General features: G+C 39.7%; 1 protein-coding gene across 2 annotated transcripts in view; it reads left to right on the top strand.

Annotated features, from left to right (window-relative positions):
• The first annotated feature begins 8,757 nt into the window (after positions 1–8,757).
• The window catches only part of FNIP2 (folliculin interacting protein 2), a 133,355-nt gene continuing 120,295 nt past the window's right edge, over positions 8,758–21,817 (top strand). For both annotated transcript variants that reach the window (XM_058550271.1, XM_058550272.1), the window contains exon 1: positions 8,758–8,942. In XM_058550271.1, coding sequence (XP_058406254.1) covers positions 8,830–8,942 — 113 coding nt within the window. In that variant the 5' untranslated portion in view covers positions 8,758–8,829. The remainder of the gene's footprint in view (positions 8,943–21,817) is intronic.

A 21,817-nucleotide genomic window follows, 5' to 3' on the forward strand; every position in this document is an offset into this window, starting at 1 on the left:
TCCCTGAAAGATTTTAGAATTTTTCTCCTTATCCAGGATGTTCTGAAATTTAATGGTGATATGCCTTGAAGTGGGTTTTAAAAAAAAATTTATTTTTCTAGGTGGGCCTATCAATACGAGGACTTCTATTCTTCGGTTCTGGGAAATTGCTTCTATTATTTCCTTGATGATTTGCTCCCCTCTGTTTTCTCTGATCTCCCTTTCTGAAACTCCTATTAGTAAATCACTGAATGGATTCTCCAATGTTCTCATCTTCCCTCTTCTATTTTCCATCTTTCCCAAGTTTATCCTCCAGTTTTTATATTGAATATTTTATTTACATGGCCATATATTTAATTTTCAAGAGCTCTTTCTTGTGTTTTTCTTTTTCATTGCTTCTCATTTTTGTTTTATTGACATGTCTTCTTTTGTCTCTTTGATGATATTAACGAATTACAGTTTTTCGAAGTTCTTTTCTCCTTGCATTGTCTCTGTTCTCTACAGATCCCTTTTACTTCTGTGTGTATTTCTCTCATCATGTTGGAGGTGTTCATTCCAATGTTTAGTGATTCTTGGGTTGCCATGCATATTTAAGAATGAGATTGTAGATATTTTATTAGAAATTCTCTGTGTGGGGTACTGATTTGTGAAATTCATGAGTAGATGTTCTAGTAGTGAACCAGCTTTTCACTGGGCTCCCCTAATTGCGAATGTCTGAAGAGCTTTTCTCTGTTGCCATTTGATTTTTCTGGGAGCTGAGCATTCACTTAATCCCCCTCTTTTGGTCCACTGACCAACAGTTGCCTGGCTGGGCAGAGTGAGTACAGAAAGGAACCTGGGGTCTAACCATTTCATATGTACACTTTCACTCATCCCTCATATTTTGAGCCTGCACCTGACCTCCCCTTCAGTGACCTGGCAGCTCCCAAATGCTGAGGCTTTTGAGAGTCTCTGAGGGGAACTGGCCCTCATCTTCATTCTTAGGTTTTGAACTCTTCCTCTCTGTTCAATTAATTACTACTCCTTTATCCACTTTCCGTCTTTCAAACACTTGTCCTTGGCCAAACACTTGTTAAATCTCTAATTCTCTGTCTTGCCCTCCCTTTGTTCCTTGTAGGTTAATGCGTTTTTTATTCCTTTGCTGTCATTTTAGTGGGCTTTGAAGAAGAAATGGGAGGCAGGGGCAGAATGCTTGTGGGCAAATCACAATTTAAGTTGAATTCCAAAGTAATTCTTGTGCAACAAACACTTGAGGGACAGTGGCTAGAACATAGTTGGTATTGGAATACTGGATAACTGCTGACTAAACACGCGACCTAGATGAATTTACGCAGAATTAATGATTTAAGAACAACAAACTATGATGTTTGTTGAACTATTGACCTAAGAGATCATCAGACCCTGAAATAAAAATCCCTGTCAAACAAATAATTGAACAAGAAAGGGGAAAATAAAAAAAGGAAAGAAAGGTCACAAACATGTTAACTATAGCTATTTCTATCTATCCAGGTTGTGGGATGGACACATTATATTATTCATCTTTGTACTTTTCCACATTTTCTAAATTTCATGCACTGTGGATCATTACTGTTTGAGTGTGAATCATTGTGGGAGAGAGTTTCTGTATCTCTCCCAGTACCTCACCTATGGAGGTGAAATAAAGTCCACAGAGTCTGAAGGTATACATTAACTGAACAAGCTTTTATTGAGTGCCTAGACCAAAGTTACACACTGCAGAAGCATTAATAAATAGACAAATATTTCCTGAATCATAATCTGAAAAGAAACTATTTTTAAAGAGTTTGGAAGAAGGAAGTGTCTTGTAGGAAATTTTTAAATTGAGAAGGAACAGTATCATATCAACATTTTTACATTTAATTTGTTAAAAAACCATATACAAGTCACGCACCGCATAATGACGTTTCAGTCAACGAGGGACCACATATACAACGGTGGTCCCATAAGATTAGTACCATACAGCCTAGGTGTGTAGTAGGCTATACCATATAGGTTTGTGTAAGTACACTTTATGATGTTCGCACAACAACAAGATAGCCTAATGATGCATTTCTCAGAACGTATCCCTGTCGTTAAGTGACGCATTACTGTTTTCAGTGCCTATTATCTCACAGATTCCATGCATGGAGTTGGAGATGCAAAAATCCATAGTCTCCTATCTCATTCCAGTCTAAGAATGAATCCATAGTCATTCTTTTTTTTTTTTAACTCCCCCCCCCCAAGCCCCAGTAGATAGTTGCATGTCACAGTTGCACATCCCTCCAGCCGCCGCATGTGGGACGCGGCCTCAGCATGGCCGGACAAGCGGTGCGTCGGTGCGCGCCCGGGATCCGAACCTGGGCCGCCAGCAGCGGAGCGCACGCACTCAACCGCTAAGCCACGGGGCTGGCCCCGTAGTCATTCTTGAATGTGTGGTGGGTTCTTGAAAAACACTCAGGAAAAATATAGCTATCTGCACTTTGTAATTTATAAATGAACGTATTATGTGGCAGATTCTTTTGGTTGTTTACCCAACAGTCATTTTCTCCACTCTGCTCTTCTCTTTGTGAGAGCCTTGATTTGTTCTGGTGACCACCCCTCTCCCATGTGATTCAGGGAATATCCTCATTAGTCAAAGCCAATCATGGTACACCACATTTCCCTTGCCAGTGATTAAAAGTTGCAGAGCTTCTGAGAAAATAAGACACGTGGGAAGTGAATGAGAATCCAACACACTAGGGAAAGTAAAGCCAGGAGAAACCCAGAGAAGCAGAATCAGAGCCCTGATGTACCATGCTTGGACCCTGTCCTGCCTTTGGATCTTTTGTTTTATGAGGGAAAATATCCCTTTATTGTTTACCCCAATTTGGTTGGAGCTTCTATTACTTGCAGCAAAAGGCATCCTAACTGATACAGTATGCTTTGTCTCAGGAAGGGGATTTGGTATAAGGGGTTGATGAGAGAAAAAACAGATAGTAGTAGTAAATGTTAGGTGATTTAGAAAGACAAAATTCACACCTGGGGCAGGATTCTCTGCAAAACCAATTTGGTGATGCTCAGACAAAAGGGCTTCAAGGAAGCCTTTAAACCAGCAAATTAGGAACAAATGTATGAGCACCCCAAATGGAATTTCCTAATGGGGACTTAAAACTGGTCAACAGTGACCTCTTCTTCCTCCCAAGTAAATAAGTGGAAAAAGTTCAAGATGTCTTCCTCATCTAGTGATTCCCATGGAGAATTCTTTTGTGAGGATCTAGAGCTTACATGCACTAGGGACTGTGAACTTCATTCATTCATTGGCTCCTTCCTTCCTTCATTCATTCAACAAATTTACATTTGAGAAGACACTATGTGCCAGGCCTATTAGTCAACAAGACAGACACAGTCCCTGACCTAAAGTAATATATATGTTTAGTGGGAGATAAAGGTGTTACATATTAATTTATTGGTTGATTATAAATGATGATAAGTGCTTTAAAGGAATAGAAAAGGGGGTTATAACAGAAACACTGGAGAGAGGGGGGTCCTTAATTAAGAATGGAGATTGAGAGAGTCAGGCAGTCAATGTGTATATAGATGACATTAAATTGAGAACAGCAAGATAAATATGAGTTAATCAGAAAAAGAGTTGTGGGATGGAGTGGGGGCATTCCTGGCAGAGGAGGCCTGGTAGAAGAAATGAAAGCACACCAGTGGGGCTGGAGGATAGCAAGTGAGTGAGAGGATGATGTAAGATCAGTTTGGAGAAGAAGAGAGGGACCTAATCATATAGAACTTTGCAGGCCATGCTAAGAATTTTGGATTTTACTAAGTGCAGTGGGAAGCCACTAAAAAGTTTTAATCAAGGAAGTGACAAGAGACAATTTATATTTTTATATGATCCCTATGGCAGCTGCATGTAGAACAGATTGGAGATGAGGCCAGAAGTTGACCAATTACAACTATTGCAGCAGTCCAGGCAGGAGACAATGGTGGCTGGGACTAGGGTGGTGGCCATGGATAGGAAGAGAAATGGATGTCAGAAATTTTTTGGATGATAAGAGAAAGAAAAGGGTCAAGAATGCATCCTAGTTTTCTGTTTTAAACAAAATGTGTAAAGGGAGGTGTTTGAATGTGTAGGGGAGAAGATGGCGAGAAGCAAGATTTGGAACAAAAAATGATCGAGAGTTCCGTGTGGGATGTCTGTAAGATATCCAATTGGACACATCAAGTAGATAGCTGGTTATAAAAATCTAGAAGAGAAGTCAGGATCAGAGGTAAAAAGTTAGGTGTCATCAATATATAGATGGCATTTAAAGTCACAGGAATGGATGAGTTTATCTAGGGAAAGGGAGAGGGTGGATAAAAGTAAAAGAGAGAGGGGAAGAGAAGCGCTGAGGAGTTTCATATTTTAAAGGATGGGGAGAGGAAGAACCTCTGGAGAAGACTGAGGGACAAGTTAGTAAAGTTGTTTAAAACTAGAAGAGGTTTACAGTACCAAAGAATTAGGGTTTCCAAAAGGAGGAAGTGGTCAATTATATCAATTGCAAAGAAGACAGGAAAATGTCCCTTGATTTTGGCACCATGGTGGTAACTCATTGCTATAGTGAGATTATCAAGTGGATTGAGTTCTGTTGCAAATACCAGAGAATCAATTTGTAGTGGATTAACGCTTGCACCATCAGAGTCCATTGGATCCAATTTTGAGTTTCTTTTCTGAGAGGTTTTAACTACTTATAAGGATAGATATTTCATGACTTTTATTATTTCTTAGACTCGTATTTTTCCCAAAGAAGGAGTAAATGTGTTTTTTAAAAAAATGTAACAAAACTCATTCTATCTTGCAATTACCATCTGGGTCCATTGGACACTTTCATCCCTTATGGGAGCTTAGTGATCTTAACTTCCCTTAGCTTTAAACATTTTGCTGTGTCATCATCCTAGGAATTACTTCAACATTACTCAACAATTATTTCCAACTGTGCTAGAAAAGACAAAAATAATAAGAAAACAGACGAATTCGGAATCACCTAGAAGGTTGATTCAATAGTAAAATAAATTGTCACTATTACATTATCCTTCTGTTATCTTATTATATTGCCCAAAGCACTGCATCATCTTTTGAGAAGGTATAAAAAAAATCTGGAGACACTATCTTTGTAGTTTTTTATTAAAACTTTTATTAATCACTGATGAGAATTCAGAAATCTAAAAATGTCTATAAATCTAAAAATGAAAATGTTTCACAGCTACGAAGTAAAGAGGCTAGCTATCTTCTCTTCAACAAAATTACAAGCCATCAAAGTTTTTAAAAGTATTGCTTTTTATTGATTCAAGTGCAAGAAGAAGCAAAAGCAATGATAAGCTAGAACTTATAATTTCATGAGAGATGTACTTGAAAACTGGAGTCAGTATTTATAAGATGATTGTGTTCCTGGTTCATATATGTTGATTGATCAACAGTTGTATTCAAAGGACATGGCCCATTTAGGGTAATATTCCTTCAAAAGCAGGAAAACAGAATAAAAAATTCAGTTTGCTATGTTTAAAATTAAAAATTATTTTCACTATTCCTTTATTCCTGCTTCTTGCAAATGATTTGCAAAATGACTTAAAAATATGAAGAAATAGAGCAGGTGCACTGGTGATGACTGTTTTCCCTGGTACACTGAGGGTTAACCAAGCAGGGTGTTATTTGTCTCACATAACCAGCAACAGAGGACAAAAAACAGACCCCTCTCTTATAGACTGCTTTTGGCTTCAGAAAATAGAACTATTATCTCATCGAATGGGGAAAGTCAGCTTAGGGTAGAAGGATTGTGGCTCAATAATGTTATCAGAGACACAGCTTCCACCTCTCTGCTTTGCCATCTCCAGTCCCAGTTTTATGCTCAGACTGGTAATAAGATAGCTGTAGCATTACATGTAAACATACAACATCCAAAGGAAGAAAATAAAAAAAAACCCCAATAACCCACATCTCTCCTTACAGCTCTCTATTAAGAGTGAGGAAACTATTTCCAGAATCATTCCTTCTCCTCTAGCTCCTTTCCTTCTTGCCTCCTTGGCTAGAATTGCCTCATGTGCTCATTCCTGAACTAACACCTTGCAAAACAAATGGGATTACCCTTAGTTCATTCAAGCTGGGGATAATGTTGGTTTACCCTGAGGCACATTGGCCTGGGGGAGGGGAGGACACCTGAACAAAACTGGGGGTTCTGTCAGGAAAAAGGGGGTAACAGATATTAGGTAGGCTACAGTGTCCCTGACAGTCGAAGCAAAACCCCTAAAGCAACTTAGAGAACATGCACTAATTAATTGGAGAGAACAGGACTCAGAATGGACTGGGATAAGGAAGTCAGCTCTTTTACAATTACCCCTTCCCATCTTAGTATTCTTCTGTCATCTCCAAGCATTTGGGATGTTGTTTTATTCCCTCCTCCTCTTGAAAGCTGTGCACAGGAGCAGCGAGCTGATATATTCTCTAAGATGGAGTGAGTGGGATGAGGTGAATGAGAAGTATGGACTTGGGAGACAAGCCACATGACCAGAACTGGAGACTGGGACTATTACAAGCCTCAGGGAGGAGGCAGTGATCAATGGACGACAGGCAAAAGATGGGGTCCCTGAAGAGGCCTTGAACAGCCACGAAGAGAAATAATGAAACTGGGGTGAGAGAGCGGTCTAGAGCTGTCTCTCAGAACTTGCTGGTTAGGATTTTTGTATACATTTAAAATCCAAAGCAAGAGGTGTGGCCAGAACCAGGATGAGGAAGAATGTGGTGTTGAGAGGAAGCAAAGAGAGAAAGGGGAGAGAGGGGAACCATTTCAGTTCCTTTTTTCTCTTCTAACTGAAGTCTGACCTTAGTAGTTTTAAATGCACACTCTCCCTTTATAGTTGCCCAGTCAGGACCCAAATTGAGGATGACGGCTGGGGCAGGCTGATTTTCCAATTGCCTGTTTTGGACGATCCTGCACACTTGGACCGAGTTGGAACTGAAACAGTCCTTGGAGGTGAGGAACAAGAGACACGATGCCAAATTCCTCTTCACTATGCAGTTACAAAAGCTACGAGGCACATCAAGGGTATAGATTTTAGTTGGCAGAATAAGCGACATTTTCTGACCAAGCATGGGGTAAGGAAGGGTGGTGTATTTCGGGTCATAATATGACCTGGAACCATATTTTAATAAAGTCACAACAGAAGAGGCCAATACCTGCTTTGAAGGATACTGACCAATACTTGCAGTCCTGTGAGGCAGGTGCTCCCAATAAACACCAAGAATCACCAAAGTTGCAAATCAGGGTTCTGTGTACATGCCATTGTGTAAAAGGATGATTGCTCACCTGCATGAACACTTAATCCACCATTTTTACAGTAAAAATCTGAAGGAAATAAAATGACTGAGTTTCAATTTCTATCACCTTTCCCTTACCTTTTTGAAATTTCAGCACATAGTCACTCAAAAGGCCAGAAACCCATACAATAAAAACTGATAATTAAAATGGGCCCAGAAGAAATATTTTTGATAGTTATATTTATGGAAATACATTTGCCTTTTTGAGTCTCCAAGAGTCCTCCTTTGAACAAATCTAAGAGAATCCAGGTGAGTCACTGTTCACTGCGCATAAGGGAGGCGCTAGAAGAGGCAGGGCTGGAACCTTACTAACTTTATCTCTATTACCCATCATCAAAAAAGCTGGAGGGCTAACGTCATAAGGCATAGATGAAGAAGCTGCTTTGAGTCTGGCAAGGTCCTACACCACCACAGGCTGTTTAGCGAGTTCTGTACCAGGCTGAAGTTCTCACCGATTGGGTGGGACTGGGAAGGAAAGTTAACTCAAATAGAACTCCTCCCTTCCCCAAACCAAATAATATCTGCTGTGGATACCAGATTATTATGTACCTTGATTGTTAAATCTGTATTAGGAAAGCATTCCCTTGTTATAAAATAGCTTCTCTTAAGTTTCTAAATCTATTTAGTAAATTCCATGTGTTTAATTTCACACTCAACTTCTCATATAACTATGGTCTGGTGGCCCAAGATGCCAAAACAGACCAAATGATTCGACTAAACAGTTTAATTAAACAAACAAACAAACAAACAAAACCGGAGAAATCTAATCTGCATATGCTAGAAACATGCCCAGTACCTTGGGTGTTGTGAGATTCAAATCAGTCCTGTGAAATAGTAACCTCATGTATTAAACCCTTTCCCCCAGCACACGCTTTCTACAAACGAGTCCTCACACCTGCACAAAGCGAGGACCCAAGTTCAGGGGCTTTGTCTCAAACGAACAAAGATCGGCCCAGCCGCTCTCTCGCGGCTTCGAAGGAACGAAGCGCCCTGCGGAACCCCGCGCCTCTGGCCGAGCCGCGCCCCTCGGCAGGCCACTCCGGCCCCCGGCGCCGCCCCCGCCCCTCGGGCCCCTTTAAGCACCCGCCCCCGCCCCCGCCCCCCGCGAGCCGGGAGCACGGGGCCGCCCGAGCCCGGCTGCGCCTCCCGCCGGGGTTACGTGAGCCCGAGGCGGGCGGCCGCCGGGCCAATGGCCGCCGCTGGGGCGACCGCGCTCCTCCCGCGCCGCCGCCGCCGCCGCCGCCGCCGCGGGGCTGCGGGCTCCTCCCGCAGGAGATAACTGTCAGCGCGCGAGGCGGCGGCAGCGGCGGGCTGGCTCAGTCATATGACCGGCCGCCGGCGGTTCCGGCGCCGAGCAGAGTTACTCAGCCGCAGCGGCCCCGCGCTCCCGCAAGGCTGGGCGGCCGCGCCGCCGCCGCCGCGATGGCCCTGCCGCCGCGGCCGCCGCCCCCGGCTGCGCGCTGAGCCGCCGGCCCCCCGAGCGCCACGGCCGGAGCTGCAGCGGCGGCGGCAGCATCATGGCCCCGACCCTGCTCCAGAAGCTCTTCAACAAAAAGGGCAGCGGCGGCAGCGGCAGCTTGGCGTCGGCGTCCGCCCAGGGCAGGGCGCCTAAGGAAGGACCCGCCTTTAGGTGAGGGGGCGCCGAGGGGCGAGTGTGGCGCGGGACCGGAGTTGGCTTCGGTGCCCGCCGGGGAAGGGGACTGGGCCGCCCGGGACGTCGCAGCCCAGCGCGGGCACCCGGTCCCGGGGCTTGTCATCGTGGGCGCGCCTGATCCGAGTGTGGCTCCGAAACCTCTGTGACCGGGAGGGTCCCTTCCTGCCTCCCTCCCTCCCTCCTTCCCCTCTTCTCTCCCTCCCTCCCTCTCCCCCCACTACTCAGGGTCCCTTCCTCCTTTCAAAGAGTTCTCTTGTGTTCCTTGGGGTGCCGGGGCGTGCGCTTGCTTGTCGGTGGAGATGGGAGATTAGCCGTGAATTGGGGTGAACCCCTTCCCGGCGGAGCCGCCTGGGCGCCTCTGCGGGCGCTGCAAAGCTGGGAGCTGTCATTTTGAGGGCAGCTCCAACCTATTGTGTACGTGACAGTATTTTGAAGTTGTGAAGGCGCAACAGTCACGAGAACGGCACCTTCCTTCTTTCTTGCTGTATGTGACAGGCTCTCAAACGGATGAATGAAAGTATGTAATTTCCACATCATTTGGAAGGTTGATGCCGCATGATGTGTGGAAAGGGGGAGTAAAATGCTTTTATGAAATGGCTGAGATTTTAATTTAACGAAGCTTTTGCATATATTTAATAGATCCGACCTTCCGAACACACACCTTTGAAATAATAATGGCATTTATTGAACATTTAAGATCTTAAATGCTTTATGTTGATTTCTCTCGTTTATATCTCTAACAACCCTGTGAGGTAGGTGCTGTTGTAATTCCCATTTTACAGATGAGGAAACTAAAAGTCACAGAGAACTTAAAACAGCTTGCCCAAGATCCACAGCTGTACGTGGGAGAGCCTGCATTTTGACCAAGGAATTGGACTGCAGAATCCAGTCTTTAAAATCTCTATGCTAGTCTACTTTCCAGGGCTAACTTGTAAAAGATGCCTTCAACGGTCTTTTATTGCCTTTCAGCACACTTAGGTCAAGAAGTTCATTTATTTATCTTTAACAGTTTTTTTCAGCAAATTTTTTTATTGAGCATCCACTTCCAACTCTGACGCTTTGCTAGGTGCTTGGCCAAAATGTCTTGCAAAAAGTTTATTATTAAGTCTTGAGCCAGCATAATAAACCTTTTAAAAGTTTCAAGTGAAACTTTGAATAAATTTTGGATTAAATTTTATGTTCTAGATTTTGCTTTTCTTGAATTCCATTCATTTAAAACACAGCTCCTCACTGCAGTTATGTGACTGCTTAATACCAATATTTTGTGTTTGTGGGTGTGTGTGTGGGTGTGTGTGGTGGTGTTTGGAAGGTAAATTGTGAGGACTTTAAACTACCCTAGTTAAATTCTCATGTTTCCTTTAGGCTAACGGAGTCCTTATAATTTGAGTGGGGAGTTCTAGTCCTTTCACTCTTGAGTACTAGTGATGCTGTGTTCCTTCTCAGAATGGTAGAATTACTTTAGACCCAGGGTATGTAATTTCTTCTCTTCCCTTCCAGAAACCCAGACTCCATCAACGAACAAAGCCTGGAGAGAAAAGGTCATGTGTGTTACAGGTGTCTTTGCTTTGGCAGCCCTTGTCAAGGACATTTAAGGCCATGTCAGTGCTAGGAGAGATAGTGGAGTTATACTGTCATTATTTCCTGTGCTCTCTGCCCAGCTGCCCACCACTGTTTCCTCCATCCACAAGTTTAATTGAGTGTGTTTTGAACAAAAAAAATTGTGGCTATATTTAGGGCCTGGCCATATTAGGGAAATTGATTCCCACTTTGTGGGAACATTTTCAGTGTAGTGTTCTGACTTCTCATTGGCGTATAATGAACAACACAAAATTGTGCCAAGGACTATTTTTTTTTCTTGACCTCATTAGGATATTCTACAAGTTTTTGAGGTAAATGTCTTTGGGAGAATTGGAGATCTCAGTTGACATCTCACTTGATGAGGGCCCTCTAGCAGTGTCCCTGCTGGGGTCACCATGGAAAAAGAAGTGAAGTAGCAGATGTCAGTAAAGACCCAGGCAGATGGGGACAAATCAACCAGTGCACACCAGATCAACAAAGGACACCCAAGCAAGTCTTTCCTCCTGCTCTCTTCACCTAGCCCAACTCTTAGATGCTGTGTAGCCCTCCTGGGAAAAGTCTCCTAGAAAATTTCCCTTTCTTGCTCTACAAAATAATGACCCTGTACTTCTTTTTATCCAGATTTTACCAAATAAGAGTTGGCATGTGCTTTTTGGGGAAGTGGGTACCTCATAACAGCAGATTAGCTGCCTTTGGGAGCCCACTTTGTAGTTGAATAGATTTTGAGAGGTTAAGGTAAAACCCTTAGGTTAAAAATCTAGTGTTCCTAACATGAATTTGTATTCTTTAGTGCATTTAAATACAGGATGTAACTTGTAGGTCTTGAGAACCAAAAGTCCCCTGAGGTTTCAGGTAGACTTTTTTGGCAGTTTTATAACATATATTGCCGTATATTTTTGGGGAAAACCTAAGTAAAAATAAGATCCAACTTTTTACATATATATTTTTTTTCTTTTAGAGTCTGTGGAAGCCATGTGTATCTTTTCTCTCTTCATGATGGACTTTTACTAGTTATTTTAAGCTTTTCTCCACTTCTCTGAAGTTCGCCCATCATCATCAGATTTTGCCCTGGATGTTACTCTGTTCACTCTTGTGCACTTCCTCATTCCTTCTCTGGGTTTCTGACTATTCTCTCATTTCCCCAGTATTCACATACTCTAACTGATTAGAGAGGAAATTTGTTGTCCAATATAAATAGCTTGTATCATAGGTCATTTTCAGATCTCATGCTCTCCGGCATTCCATCTAAAAAGAGGATCATCAGAATCTAGATTCCTTCTTAAGTGTATTTCATTTAGGATCTCGACGAAAAGCCCTTTTCCTAGTTTTGAGGAAAGAGGTTGCTAGGAAAACAGAAAAGGAATCAAAAGGGATTGAATTTACATGTTTGGGAGGTATAGTTAGGACATGGTGTGATTATGGTATTTGTGAAGAGTAAGCTATTTAAAGTTATAAAATTGCCTTGTAGTCTTGAAATTTGAGAGGATTTTCTATTTGTTGGTCTTCAGAATGCTTTCACTTTTAATTAATTGATACATATAAGTATATTTGAATAACCCTTTGTTCCAGAAGGATAAATTAGAACAAAAAGAGATGATTTGTCTAGTGGCTTCAGTCAAAAGTAGAATTGGGTTCTTGGTTACCTTGAATTTAAGGTTGGCATGTTCACATGGGGATTTTTAAAGGCCAAGATATGCCCAATGACTTGTGTGTCTGGTTTAAGTTTGAAGTTTTATCTTAAGGTGTTTTTTTAATGTCTCTGATAAATCAGTGGACCAGTTTTCATCTAAAATGTGTATGCAACAGGGAGGTGAAAAAGATCGTGGGTTATCAGATGTTTTGTTTTGGACCAGTTAGATGAAGGGAATAAGATATATATCACCTGGGATATGAGGAGTAGGTGAAAGCATTTCAGCTGCTTTGTAGTTACCTATGTAAATACTAGAAAAAGTAGACTTCACTCCTACCCCTCCAGTCTTAAATATCTACAGCCAAATGGCCTAGTTAGTGCTAATCTACAGTGTTCTGTTAGAAAAAATTTAAGTAATCTGTTACAGGGATAGTATAAGTATAATTTAATCCACTTATCATCATTATCAAATAGCATCTGATGCCTGTGTGCTTGTGGCTTTGTACTCTACCTGTACAAATCAAGGCAGGACACCCATGGTCCCACCTATTGGAGTTTGCAATCTAAAGGACAGCAGATTATACACTAAAATGAATAAGCAGCAAACTACACCACATGGTATTGGAAACCATAATAACCAATGAAGATAATTCAAACACTGACAAAGAATAAATCTTTACATTAAGTACAGCATTAAAAACTCACTGTTCTCATCCTTGGTGTGACTGAGGGCCAGGAATATGATTTACTCTTCCCTCGCACAGAGGGAAATTACATACAAGTGCCTGCTCCCCTCCCACTGCCAGCTCCCAGGATGCAAGCATTTCTAATGAGATTTTTCTGAGGTAGGGTGGAGAATATTCTGGAAAACAACAGTTTAGTTCCACTACCCTCATATTTTTAATGCCTGTAACATGTGACACATAAATAGCAGTTTTGATTTCTTTTTACTACTTTCTGAGTCTCCCTGGAGGTTCCTTGACTGCTGTTTTGGCTTCATTGGCACACTCATTACATCATAGCTCTTTGTCCTGAAACATGCCATACACCGTGGGGGGTTATTAGAGATTTTTGGCAGAGCTAAAGAAGGGACTGTTCCATCTAGTGCAGTGGGTTCTGCGAAAAGCACTTGGAAGACAAATTGAGACCATCGATTTAATCCTCCCTCATGCACCATGTCGCATGAGACCAAACAGGTCTTCATCTCTCTGGTCCTCAGTTTCGTCATTTGTAAAGTGACAGCACCAGTCCTGTGTAATAGGGTTGTGGTGAGGAGGTAATATAATGAGTTTGAAAATCTTTTGAAAAGAATAAAATGCAGTACAGAATGATATTAAGTATTGCCAAAAGCCCTTTAAGTCATGGAGTTCTGTATTCTTCATATTGAGGATTTGCTAAAATTGAACCATTTTTCAGAGGCGATTTTCTTTCTGTTGATGAGAGACTTGAGACAGAACTGAAGTGATGTGTTTTTATTTACTTATTTTTTTTCCCTTGATGTTGTCAGTGATGAAACAGAGACCCTGAGTCTTCAGAGGAGTGTGAAAGACACTCAGCAGGCAGTAACTCAGACTTGCAAGCAGGTGGCTGGGAGCTCAGAAATATTTTTAGGAGTATAGTGTATTTGTTTTTCAGAATTATATGCAAATTTTTCTTATCAAAAATAAAATCTTATTTAGCTGAAGGAGGAAATTCGCTAAACAGAATGATACAGCTACAGAAATGGATGATACTCTGCAGCAGCCAAATCATTATTTTATTTATATATATATTTTTGCTCACATGTATGCATACATACACACATATACATACATATGTATGTATGTGTATATATATACACACACAACACACAAAGATGTTCTCAATAGAAAAAGTAAAAACAAGATATAAACTTATATGAATAATATTAAAAAATGAGTGTATAATTGATTATGCATGTGTGGAAGAGGGTTATCAGCACTGTATACCAGCATATTAACAGTGGTTGCCAAGGGGTGGGTAAAAATTTTATTTTACTCTTTTGTGTCTTATTATTTATTGGTATTTTGGGTTTTGCTCTAATGAATTTGCGTTGCTTTTGTGATTAAAATTATTTTAAGTGTTAAATAGTCGAGTATTTTGCACTGTGAGGCAGAGGGTAAGGATAACATTTGTGGAGAAGCCTGATTTGAATAAAAACTCTTGATAGAATTTTTCCTCTTCGTTAAAATAACTGGTAGTTCCAATTATTAAAAGTAATATGCTATGAATTTTAATGTACTTAAAACCTAAGTTCATTATGAACCTTAGGAGGACGATTTAATTGGTAAGGTTGATAATTGTAGGCAATAGACTTGTGCAAAACTTTTACTAGCTGGGCAGAGTCACCGCTTTCCCAGAGCCTCAACCCAGTGTAGTCTTCACCAGGGCTCAGAGCTCAGTTTAGGAGCTGCGTACAGACCTCCAGTCGGTGATCGAGAGAGATCTAATTGAGGTTTATTTGAAATATGTTTAGAAAAGTGACACAACCTTTTAGATTTTGGGGGAACTTGGATAAGTTAAGGGGTTTGGATTAGATGTTTTTAAAGCTAAGATGTGTATTATAATTTTAAGTTCTGAAATGTGAATTGGTCGCGTTACTGAGACATGGGCCAGACTTGTGGCCTTCTAATGCACAGAGTATAGATCTAAAGAGAGCACTGGTTTTTGTTGTGGCTTTAGGTTGTGTTTCTCATGGTTTGCTTGTGAGGTCAGCTTAAGGAAGCCACTTTGCTGTTGTGTTTCCTTGGCAAAGGAAGTTGTAAAAGATTGTCCTTGTACTCATGAAGTGCTTTGGCTGCCTGTGTGAACTCCTGGTGGGTGAATCTGATTTGGGAACTCGTATTGTGCTTATTTCTCCAGCCACTGTTTCTCTTGGTGTGGGCGAAAAGGAACAAATGTTTTATCCTGATTGTACAAGTCCCATGCTTAGTGTGAATCGTTGGGCCTGCACCATGAGATCATGTCCTTGGCTTTAAAAGTAAGTCTTTCCCTTTGTGTATAAGGGTGCTGAAATATTTGGTGAATTCCTACTTACTAAGTGTTCTTTATCTCAGGTTTGTGCAAAATGATTATTATGTAAAAGAGGAAAAACAGGATGGACTTTTCCAGCTAACTGGGCATGTAATAGTGATTTCCCTCAACTCCACCCCGTCTGTAAATGGAACATCCATGACTCATTTCTCAGGGCCACACAGGCACTTTTGTAACCAGTGCTTGAATGGGAGGGTGGGATGGGGATGGAAGGAGATGGGCTGGCATCCCACTTGTGTTCAGCCAGAATCTGTCCAGCTGCCTTTATAATGGACTTCTGAAAAGGACAATGTGCCTTCTCACACATCATGCTACATATTTTTTTTCTTATTGCACTTTTTGTTTATGCCGAAATAGTACAATATATTAAGTGCAGTAAATGCAGCCATTTATACTATAATGTTGTGGATAAGTATTGTATAGCAGAAGTCTTTCTGTTACATAAGATTTTGGTATTAGCCTGAGTCTGATCCCAGACTGTCATATTCCTCTCTCTTTAACTGTATGCCTTTCATTTCTATATATATTTAGAATATTTTTCTAGTTATTTCTCCCTATAATCTTGCTTAATTTGTAGATTGTACTCTAGAATTTGTGCCCAGCATAGTGTTATAAAGAGATATGTGCACTGCTTTATAAAGATGATTTTATCCCCACATCTGACTTTTTAATCATAAATAGCAGCATTTTTGTATTTGATATAATACATCTTTAAATACATGATCATTGGTGTTTGATTATCCACTGATGTCTAATTGAAAATGGCAGCCAGTTCATGCAGAGTGTCTAAGTGTGAGTAGGCACTGAGGCAGTAGACATTCATCCCCCAAAAGCTGAAGGGGGTGGTCTGAGAACCTACATATCTGGTGGGGACCTCACTCTAGTTACCAGTAAGGAGAGTTGCATGTTGGAAGTTAATAATTTAATCATGTAGCGTATGTGAACACCCTAGACTCTGTATGTTTATGACGGAAATATTTTTCTAGGAAAATTGGTAGTCCACTTATTTGAATATGCCCTAGGTTACATTGTGTAATAGATATCACTAGAAATTAAACACGTACATGAATTTACTTGACAATTTAACACAACTTAAGAAATATACTAACTTTAGAGGTGTCTGCTTTTCCTTGATTTAGGTATACTGGAGACCTTGTAATGCTAACTGCAGCATCGCCAGGATGTAATGGTCAATCAGTTGTTTAATTGTATTTATTTGTGGCCTACTCTGTCAAAAGAGTATGTATGTGTGTTTGTGTGTGTAATGTTTTATCCATGAAACTTTTATAGAATAGATTAACATTTACTTTGATGGTTTAACGAACAGAAAACTAGAATTTGCTAACAATTACACATATATCAGTTAAATGGGAATTGAGTAGATGTTTGCATTTCATTAGGTTCTGCTAACTAAACTTTTTCATTCAGTTGTCATGGCAACTGCATTTCTTCACAAGTTGAAGACAAGTTAGATGTTAACCTGTGCATTCCTCAAGAGATGAAACAGGTGTTGATTTAGGATGTGTTAGGAAGAAGCAACAAAATCACCAGTCTAATCAGTTCTGCCTTTAACGCCTTATAAATACTTCAGACTGCCAACTCTTTCTCCCTGGTGTACCCAAAGAATCTTTTTTCTATGTTACAGTTGAAACCTTTGGGGTTGTGGAAAAAAATTTAGTTTGCTTGTTATCATTTAGCTCTTAATTAACTATCCTCATTTACTCAAGGTCTTTTATAAAATATGATTGAGAAATAGTAACAAGAATATCTTTTAAATTTGATGCCACTTTAGAGTATATATTTGAAAGTAATTGAATGAAAGAAGAAAATGTACATGTTGTGGTTAGAGCATGGGTTTGCGAGTTCTTTCTCTCTTAGCCCTGCCATTGTGTCTGTGGTGCTTGATGCAGTGCTTGGCAGGAAGTTGCATTTAATAAATACCTGTTGAATAAATGAATGAATGAATTTAACAGTTTTGAAAACTGATGATCCTTAAAGATTCTCTGGTATTCCAAAATCTGATCTTTTGAAATTTTGATGTTTTTTAGTAGAGAACTGCCTTTCTTTTTTTTTCCCCCACCGCTGACCTCCCAGTTTATTTTTTATTTTTTTTCAGATGTACAGCATTATAATTTGACATCTGTATATGCTACCAAAAGTCTAGTTTCCATCCGTCACTGTATAATTGTCCCCCTTTACCCATTTCACCCATTTCCCAACCTCTTCCCCTCTGGTAATCACCAGTCTGTTGTCTGTATCTATGAGTTTGTTTTTGTCTTGTTTTGTTTGTTCACTTGTTTTGTTTTATATTTCACATATGAGTAAAATCATATGGTGTTTGTCTTTCTCCATCTGACTTAGCATAATACCCTCGAGGTCCATCCATGTTGTTGAAAATAGCAAGATTGCATCTTTTTAAAGGCTGAGTAGTATTCTGTTGTATACAATCATGCGTTGCTTAACAACGGGGATATTTGTGAGAAATGCATTGTTAGGTGATTTCATTGTTGTGTGAACATCATAGAATGTACTTACACAAACATAGATGGTATAGCCTACTAACACATCTAGGCTATATGGTATTGATCTTAAGGGACCACCATTGTATATGTAGTCTGTCATTGACCAAAATATCATTATGTGGCACATGACTGTGTAGATACTACATCTTCTTCATCCATTAATCTGTCAGTGGACAGTTAGGTTGCTTCCATATCTTGGCTATTGTAAATAATTCTGCAATGAACGTAGGGGTGCATATATCTTTTTGAATTAGTGTTTTCATGTTCTGCGGATAAATACTTAGAAGTGGAATAGCTGAATCATAAGGTAGTTCTATTCTTAATTTTTTGAGGAATCTCCGTACTGTTTTCCATAGTGGCTGCACCAATTTGCATTTCCACCAACAATGAGCAAGTTCTTTTTTCTCCACATTCTCTCCAATGCTTGTTATTTCTTGTCTTTTTGATAGTAGTCATTCTAACAGGTGTGAAGTAATACCTCACTGTTGTTTTGATTTGCATTTCCCTGATAATTAGTGATTTGAACATCTTTTCATGTGCCTGTTGGCTCTTTGTATGTCTTCTTTGGAAAAATGTCTATTCAGATCCTCTGCCAATTTTATAACTGAGTTGTTTGTTTTTTGTTGTTGAATTGTATGAGTTCTTTATATATTTTGGATATTAACTCCTTATCAGATATATGGTTTGCAAATTCTTCTCCCATTTGGTAGGTTGCTTTTTCGTTTTGTTGATGGTTTCCTTTGCTATGCAGAAGCTTTTTAGTTTGATGTATTCCCATTTGTTTATTTTTGTTTTTGTTTCCCTTGACAGCAGTCAAATCCACAGAAACATCGCTAAGACTAATGTCAAGGAGCTTATCGCCTTTGTTTTCTTCTATGTATTTTATGGTTTTAGGTCTTGCATTCAAGTCTTTAATCCATTTTGAGTTAATTTTTGTGTATGGTGTAAGATAGAGGTCTGCTTTCATTCTTTTGCATGTGGCTGTCCAGTTTTCCCGACACTATTTATGAAAGAGACTTTCCTTTCTCCATTGTATGTTCTTGGCTTCTTTGTCATAAATTTGTTTTCCATATGTGTGTAGGTTTATTTCTGGGCTCTCGATTGTCTTCCATTGATTTGTGTGTCTGTTTTTGTGCCAGAATCATACTGTTTTGATTACTATAGCTTTGTAGTATAGTTTGAAGTCAGCGAGTGTGATACCTCCGGCTTTGTTCTTTGTTCTCAGGATTGATTTGGCTATTCAGGGTCTTTTGTAGGAAAACTGCCTTTTTTGATGTTTTTGACATGTACTGTGACATTTTTTAAAGGACCCTTATTATAGACAACTTAATTTCCTTTTTTCCATTAATATTAATGAATTGTTTTTCTGGTATCGAAATCATAGGGTAAATACTCTAAAAGGACCTGCTCCCTCCAAAGAAAAAAACTAAAAAAGACACTTAAGAGGTGTATCTGAGACCCAGTTATAAAATCCCACAGCTGTTGAAAGCGACCTGTTGGAAAAGTATTTAATTCAAAAAATATCTGCGCACCTCTGAAATTATTAGCTGTGTGTTGACAAATGTAAAACTCTGTTCTGTACTTTTTAGATTCATTTGAATTCTTATGTGGCTTGGTAAAACTGAGATACATTACAGAATGAAATTAGCTGATTGGTTCTTTCAAATTTAGTATATAGCATACTTAATTATAAAAACAATGTTGGTATTCTGAACCCTGCAGAGACTGTTTGTGTATTACGTGAAGTTAAGTGCTGTAGAAAAAAGATGAGATCATCTCTGTTTTCCATGTATGATTTTTCCATTTGAAAAACTAACTTAAAAATAGGTTTATGAATCTGACATGTTCTTTAAGAAGAGTATAGCCCAGACTAACATATCATAAATGATGGCCTACACTGTGTGAGCAAGTGAGCTGTGAGTAAACATTTTCCCCAAGCATATCAGGCAATGACTGTTTGCTTTAGAATGGTACATTGAGTAAGTTAGTTGCTAGGACAGAAGTAGGTAACAGGAACTCCTGTCTCTGCCCAGAGGGTGAAGAAGGACCCCTGGTAGCAACTTGGTTCTTTCTAAGTGTGCAGGGCACCCTGGAGACCCTACAAATACTGGTACCTGGCCCCTGCCGTAGGATTCTATACATTGGTTAGTGCCATATGTTCCTGAAAAATTGTTTGTAAATTAAATTATGATTTGATTTTATTCAAGATTATTAATTTTTAAATGCACCTGATTAAAAATCAAACAATATAAAATGATATACATTGGAATGTAAGCCTCTCATGTGACACCCCTAATTTCTCTTCCCAAAGGCTACCATTATTATACCAGTTTCTTTTATATTCTTCCAGAAATATTCTATGCAAACAAGAGAAAAAAATATTCTCTTTCATTCACACAAAATGGTAGTTGCCGTACACACTGTTCTGCATTTTGCTAATAGTTGCCTAGCATTCCATTGAGTAAGTACATGTAGAATTTTTAACCCAGTGATTCTCAAGTCTGGCTGGCCAGTAAAGACACCTAGAGAGATTTAAATGCCCAGGCTGCTCTTTCAGAGATCCTGATTTAATTGGTTTGGGTTGGGGCCTACATGTCCGTCTTGATGAAACCCTTCCCAGGTAATTTTGTGTGCAGCCAAGCACACTAATTTTAACCAGTCCCCTATTGATGGATATTTAGATTATTTTCAGGCTTTTTTGTTAGAGATGGTGAACTTCCTGGTTGGAAGATCCTTATGTATGAGCTCAAGGATATTTCTAGGATAAGGACCCAGGTTGGAATTTCTACCAAATTGCTCTTCAGAGATGTTGCACCTATTTATACTCCTACCAACAGCACACAGTAATGGCTGTTTAGTGGAGCTAATTTAAAGTACCCTAAAGAAAGAATACGGTGGGATGGTAGTGAAACTCGGACCCTAGTTCACTCTTGGTACTTGTTGATCACCTGTCTAGTCCCATGTCTGTGCAGATTGTTAAGCTCTTTTGCAGTTCAATTTGGCAATGCTATCTAGACATAAAAATGCTGCTACTATTTTGACCCCAATGATTTAAAAGATAAAACTTCTCCACATGAAGATGTTAAAAAAAAGCAAAAAACTTTTGTGCTTGGAGGTGTTCTTTAGACGTTATCATTATAATGATAAAAATTAAAAAGAATCATGATATTTGTCTAACAGCAAGAAAGTAGTAAATTGTGATGTTAGCTTCATGGATATTATGTGATGGCTAAATGATTATGAAGACTGTATTAATATAAAATGTTTGCTATGTTAAATGAAAAAAAAACAGGGGCTGGCCCGGTGGCGCAAGCGGTTAAGTGCACGCGCTCTGCTGCGGCGTCCCGGGGTTCGCTGGTTTGGATCCCGGGTGCGCGCCGATGCACTGCTTGGCAAGCCGTGCTGTGGCGCGCCCCATATAAAGTGGAGGAAGATGGGCACGGATGTTAGCCCAGGGCCAGTCTTCCTGAGCAAAAAAAAAAAAAAAAAAAAGAGGAGGATTGGCATGGATGTTAGCTCAGGGCTGATCTCACACACACGCACAAAAAAACACCACTAATTGGTACCTACGAGATGAATATATTAGCAGAATATGTAAATGTGTGATCAAGGACTAGAAAGGAAACAGAAAAATAGAACAGTTGATGTGATGGGGTAATGAGCTTGCAGGTGAATATCTCTTTAAAAAATAATTCCTTTACTATTATAAAATTGTGTGGTTGAACAATAAAAATTAGGAAAAAAATTAAATTCTTTTATAATGCAGATAGCCATTTATAGTTTTAAAGATGTATTTTCATATTGTAAATCTTATTAGTGAAGACATATTATGGAATATGTATGTAAATGACTTCTCTGAAATCTTTTAAGATGTCTGTAAATAGCTACTTCTCAGGAATTTTGAAGGAGACCCCTCTAATATTTGTAGAAAATGAAAGTGTTTACCATGTACTGAGCTGCCTTACTTACATCATCTCACTCATACCTCACAGTTATCCTTAGCTAATTTATAGATTATAGACTTATAATAATTTATAGATGAAAAAATTGAAACTTGCTTGAGATTACTG

The sequence above is a fragment of the Diceros bicornis genome, chromosome 11 (assembly GCF_020826845.1).
Source record: "Diceros bicornis minor isolate mBicDic1 chromosome 11, mDicBic1.mat.cur, whole genome shotgun sequence".
Classification (NCBI taxonomy): domain Eukaryota; kingdom Metazoa; phylum Chordata; class Mammalia; order Perissodactyla; family Rhinocerotidae; genus Diceros; species Diceros bicornis.